This window comes from Thamnophis elegans, chromosome Z, assembly GCF_009769535.1.
Source record: "Thamnophis elegans isolate rThaEle1 chromosome Z, rThaEle1.pri, whole genome shotgun sequence".
Classification (NCBI taxonomy): Eukaryota; Metazoa; Chordata; class Lepidosauria; order Squamata; family Colubridae; genus Thamnophis; species Thamnophis elegans.
Genome location: NC_045558.1, coordinates 73,480,581 through 73,486,580, shown reverse-complemented (window position 1 = coordinate 73,486,580; position 6,000 = coordinate 73,480,581). Strand labels below are relative to the sequence as shown.

The 6,000-nt window shown below is 47.5% G+C and overlaps 1 protein-coding gene across 1 annotated transcript in view; it reads left to right on the top strand.

The window, feature by feature from the left end:
* Window positions 1-3,841: 3,841 nt before the first annotated feature.
* Window positions 3,842-6,000, top strand: part of GLI3 (GLI family zinc finger 3) — a 119,630-nt gene continuing 117,471 nt past the window's right edge. Inside the window, exon 1 of the mRNA XM_032235877.1 lies at window positions 3,842-3,916. Within this exon, the coding sequence (XP_032091768.1) occupies window positions 3,842-3,916 (75 nt within the window). The remainder of the gene's footprint in view (window positions 3,917-6,000) is intronic.

Sequence of the window (6,000 nt, the reverse complement as noted above, 5' to 3'; positions counted from 1 at the left end):
ATATTTTCCGCATGGTTTTAATTTACTCCTTCTGCCAACTTAACAGTTTGTTGCAGCGTCTTGAAATTAATGTGCCCCATGCATCTATGTAGTAAATGTATGCATTCGTCATGGTGTTTAACATTAACATTAACATTATGATAAGCTGTGTTAACCATCTGGCCATCCGGTATAACATACATACGTTTTTTAAAGCAGCAGTAACCCTGTTATCCTCCTTTTCAATGATACAGATATCTCCCCTAAAGTTTACCACATAGCCAATGTTAACCAAAGCCCTAACTGATAGTAAGTTGAATTTCAGGTTAGGTACATATAATTGGTAACTGCTCAGTTAGGAATGAACAATATGCATTACCTTCACCAAACGCTCTCACCTACCATCCATTTGCCAAAATACTTGTTCCTTGCTCATGGTCATTTTTACAAACCTTTTTCTATCTCTAGCAATGCACTGTGATGCTCCACTATCAACAACCCACAATCATGGTTTATTGATGCATTGCTAGACATAGCCAAAGTAGACATAGCTAAGTTGACATTAGCATTTTTAGCTCCTCTGGCATTCTGTTGTTTTGCCTTTTTACAGAACCTAGCTATATGTCCCTTAGCCCCACAAGAATAACAGTTCGAACAGTATAGGCAGTAGAAGGTGACTCCTCGTGTTGTGGTAGTTTCTCTCGCAGTTGTTCTCTTTCCATCCTTCTTCTTGACTCTTCCAACAGTCGTGCAGTAATGTCAGTCAATGTTAGTTAATTTCGGGTTAGGACTTCAAGAGAAGATACAAAAACATCATAATTCTCATCCAGTGAGGAGAGTATGATATAAATTGTAGCTCAGAAAAAAATAGTTATTTTTCATGTAGTTATGAAAAACTCCTTTCATAAAGGTTAAATGAGCTAACATATCTCCACCTCTCAGAAGACGTGCCCTAAACAGTTTGCGTGTAAGATGTATGTGTGCACCTACAGTGTCACGTGCATAAATTCTCTTCAAATTATCCCAACATCTTGCAGCAGAATTTTCCCCACGAATATGAACTAATTGTTGGTCATTCAGTGTTAGACCAATAATACATACACCCCTAGTTGCTTCGCTGAAAATCTGCTATCTTCTGGGCATCATCATCGTTATCTGAATTCCAAGCAGTCACATCCAGTGGTTTCTGTACTGCATCCCATAAACCTTCCCTACGGAAGAGTAGACTGCATTTCATAGACCAGGAAACATAGTTTGTTCCATCCAACTGGGTTATCTGGGTTATCTGGGTGCTACTTACCACCCATAAAGCCCTTCATGGTAGTAGTGGATCTGGGTACTTGAGAGACCACCTTCTGCCAATTACCTCCTCGCGACCTATAAGATCCCACAGATTAGGCCTCCTCCGAGTTCCATCTGCCAGTCAGTGTCAACTGGCAACTACGCGGAGGAGAGCCTTTTCAGTAGTAGCTCCGACCCTTTGGAACGATCTCCCCATGGAGATTCGTACCCTCACCACCCTTCAGACCTTCCGCACAGCCCTCAAGATCTGGCTATCCCGTCAGGCCTGGGGTTAAAGATTATAATCCGTCCCCACCCGAATGATGAATGTTGCTCTATTTTTAATTATGTATGTTCTATACGTCATTGTATGTATCCCCTCCCACATAAGTTGTAAGCCGCCCTGAGTCCCCTCAGGGAAAAGGGCGGCCTATAAATAAACTTATACCATTATACCATTATCAATAGGCTTGTTGATGGGTCGTTCGCCATCTTCTCCAGGATAGTAATAATCACTAATGAAAAACAGCTGTCTGTATGTGGTATTGCGTATCAACACCAACTCTCCTTTAGCTACGTCTGGTACACTCTGGGCCCATAACCAGTGTTAGGTAAGCTCCCCGTTGGGAGAGTGAGTACGTTCAGCAAGTGTTGTGAGAGTGTTGTTGGAGAATACACAAACCAGCATATAGAGACACTGTAGTTTAAATAGGCTTTTACTTTCGTGGAAATAGAGGTATCAGAGTCCAAGTCATACACGGATAAGACAGTCAGTCATCAATGTCCTCTCTGTGGCCCTGTTAGTACTCAGATGAAATGAAAAACTAAACCCAATGGCTCTCATGAACTCCTTCCAGAATTTTATTTTGAATTGGATTCCCCCAATTGGAAATGATTCTGCAGGGGACTCCATATAATCTATATATATGCTTGATGAATAGATTAGCCAACTTCTGTGCTGATGGGAGTCCTGGGCAAGCTACAAAATGGGCCAGTTTGGAAAACAAGTCTATGACGGTCCAAATGACCATACTTTTTCCACTCTCAGGGAGTTCAACAATGAAATCCATAGCTATCTCCTCTCAGGGTCGAGATGGGTCTGCCACTTGCTGGAGCAGTCCAGGAGGGGGGAGGGGTTCCCCGGCCTTGTCTTCATTGGTGCGCAAGTGGCACAACTCTTGACATAGTCCTCAACATCTTTCTTTTCGGCCACCAGAATTGTCGCCTGGCCATGTGCAGGGTCTTCAGGTAGCCGAAATGTCTAACTTGTCTAGAGTTGTGACTTTGTTGAAGGATCTGGAGCCACTTGCTGTTGGGCATATACAATTTAAACGCCTTCCAGCCCAGTCCATCCTTAAGGGTCAGTATTTCCTGGTTGTCCTTATACCATGAGTCATCTGGTAGTTCGTTTTTCAGCTTTTGTGTTACCTGACCTTTTTTGGGAAGAGTTTGTGGGGTTTCTTTAGAGCCTCTAGGTTTTGTTAGCGGTCCATACTTCGAAAGGCATGCGATCATCCTCAAGGAAATGTCTCCAGGTCAGGAAGGCCCAGTGGATCATGTAAGTTTCCTTCTCCATACTGTTCACCTCCGCTCAGTCTCAGTCAGTTTCCTGGAGGTGTACACGCAGGGATGTAAGATATCCTCTGTGTCTTTCTGGAAGAGGACCGCTGCGATGATTGTCTCTGGTGTCAGCTTGGATCACAAAAGGCTGGTCTGGGTCAGAGAGCTTGAGGGTTGACTCTTTGGCGAACAGTCTTTTCAGCTGCTCGAAGGAGCACTGGCCTTCCAGGGTCCATTTCAGAGGCTGACTTGGCCATGGCTGTTGCGGACCCCTCCCCATCTTCAACAGTTTGATGATAAGCTGTCAGCGAAGGCGGGGATTAATTACCAGTAGAAATTCGCAAACCCTAGGAAACTTTGTAGCTGTTGGCACATGCGTTGGGACTGCCAATTGAGCACCACTTTTACTTTGCCTGAATCCATCTCTACCCTTTGTTTGACACTTGATAGCCCAGGTAGTCTGGGTGGGTCTTGTAGAATTCCCATTTTGACAGCTTTGTGTATAGTTTAGCTGCCAGAAGCTTTTGCAACACCTGGTGCACCAGCTTCATGTGCTTCTCCAGAGTCTCGGTAAGGATGAATGTCATCCAAGTACATGAGGACCTCTTTGTACAGATGGTCATGAAGTGCCTCATTTATCAGTTACATGAAGTGCTATTTATGGGTGCTCCCTGCAACCCAGAGGGCATCACTTTGAACTGGAAGCTACCGAGAAGGCAATTGAAGGCAGTCTTCCACTCGTCTTCCTCTCTGATCCGAACCCTGTAGTACACCTCTCGTAGGTCCAGTTGGGTGAATATTTTCTCTTTGGCTAGGTGGACCAACATGTCCTTCATGAGGGGGAGTGGGTATGTGTTCTCTACACATACAGCATTGATTCCCCTAAAATCCATGCACAGCCTCATCGACCTGTCTTTCTTCTTCTTGAAGAGGACCAGAGTGGCCATTTTAGATTTTGCCAACTGGATGAATCCATGGGCTAGATTGGTGTTGATGTACTTCCTTAAGTCCTTCATTTCTTATGGGTCATGGAGTACATCTTCAGTTTGGCCAGTTTGGCCCTCAGTACAAGTTTGATGGGACAGTCCGTCAGACAGTAAGTGGCAGCATGCCTGCATGCTCTTCGCTGAGTGCCTCTGCAAGGTCCTGGTACTCCCTAGAGATCTGGGGGGCACTGGGGGGGGCAGTTGCATAGCAGCTGTAGCCTTCTCAGCTTGCTTAGCATCATCTCATGGTGGGAGGCCTCTTCGGCATTTGGACTTGGGGGATGCAGTCCTACCCCAATTGATATCTCGGTGACCATTCCTCCAGGTGATGATGGGCACCCACGTGTCCAGCCATGCCAACTCTAGTATCATCGTCTGCCTCATTTGGGTGCTACTATGAAGCGGAGGCTTTCCTGGTATTGACCCATTTTCAGTCTTATGGGTTCGGGGAGGAACTTGGCAGAGGTCCTGCTTTTAAAGATCTATTGACCTATTCAAAATGTATGCGTTGGGTCAATTTCTTCATCCTGATCCTGTTTTAGGATGGTAGGCAGGGTGATTAAACAGCGGGAATAACCTTTGTCGATTACCGCCTCTAGTTCCTCATGGGCCCCGGTCTTTGGTGCCATTATCTTCAATTTTATAATGAAGGGGTATATTGGTTCACTCACCATCGCTTTTATAAATATCTGGCTTCTCTTCGGACTCACTGGGAGGAGGCAGGAGACCTCTCCTGCCCTCTCAGCCAGGCAAATTTCCCCCCTTCTTTCCTCCTCCTCTGTGTCACGGGGTCAGGAGTCTTGGTCTGGGGCTATCTGCAGGGTGCTCTGGCTGCTTTGTCGGCTCCTCAGCCAGCTGTGGGGGGTTTTCTTGCTGCCTCCCCTGCTTCTCAGTTTGCCAGGTAGGATCTCCTCACCCCTCCCCCATGCTGTCTCTGATAAGGAAACATCAGTCTCATTGCTCTAGTGCTTCCTCCACTTCGCTCTGCAGGGGGAGGGCCTCCTGACAAGTCGGCATTTCAGAGGCTGTGTCAGCCCTTAGGCTGCCAGTCCAAGTGTTGCTTCCACCTCCACTCTTCCTGAAGCAGCAGTGTGGCCCAGCCCAGCACTACCCCGTCTATCCTGGCTGCTTCCTCCCTTACTCGTTCAGAGCAGCAGCATGGCTCAGTGCTCTTCCTCCTCCACTCCCTGAGTTGCAGCTGGTTGAGCGATGACATCATCAGCCGAGAATGTTCCTTTTCCGGGAGCTGTTTGCCTAAGAGAAAAGCTGGAGGCTTGTTCAAGGCCACCTTCTGACTGGTCTGCAGGTATTCCCTGGCTGGACTGCACTGGACTGGCTGGGACTGCTTTCACGAGGGGGAGTGGAAGGACTCCGGGTGGGGTTTGGCACCGCTTCATGTAGGGTGGGATGGGGCTGTGGCATATGGGTGATTATGGGAGGGGTTATGTGTATATATTTGGGTGTAAGGTTAACTGGGTTAGAACCGACTTCACATGTTCTTTGTATCATTCGTCAAATGCTGCTGGTCACTAAGAAGAGATAAAGCGAAACTGCTTCTCTTGTGTCCCTGGTGAATGCCGGAATCTTGCCTCTGCCTTTTGACTTGACATGCAGCTGGCCATTGGGGAGAAGTGGCAGGCGGGTGGGACAGGCCCCACCATCGATCTTCGGCTCCTCGGGGCTTGACTCATTTGAGCTTGGCAGGTCAGGGCTTTTATGGCCCCACCTGACTCATCAGATAGGCATAGCAGGAGCTTCTCCCAGCTGCAGGAGAACACATTGGCTAAGCGGCTGCCTCGGCTGTGGGCCTTTATGGATTGGAGGAGAAGCCTGTAAGCAGGGAGGCTGGGTCGGCTTTGGCAGCTGCAACGAGACAAGAATGAAGGGCCCCAGTGACTTGAGCCCCTTGCATTGCACGTCATATCTTCCCCTGGCCAGCATCGGGCCCCGTTTCCATGGCAGTTGTTGTGGGACAAAGTCCCATGGTGAGCTGAGCCAACCGCTGCTGGCGTTGCAGCTTCCTCTGGTGAGCATTGGGTCAGGTGGCTGCAGTGGTTGAGGGATGAAAGCCCAGAGGGAGTTGAGCCATATTGGCACTAACTGGTGAAAAACCAGTACTAAAGTTCTCAGGCTTTTCACCCCAATATAAGATTCAGTTTCCCAAGTTTTCAAAACAACTGTCACATTATCCAAT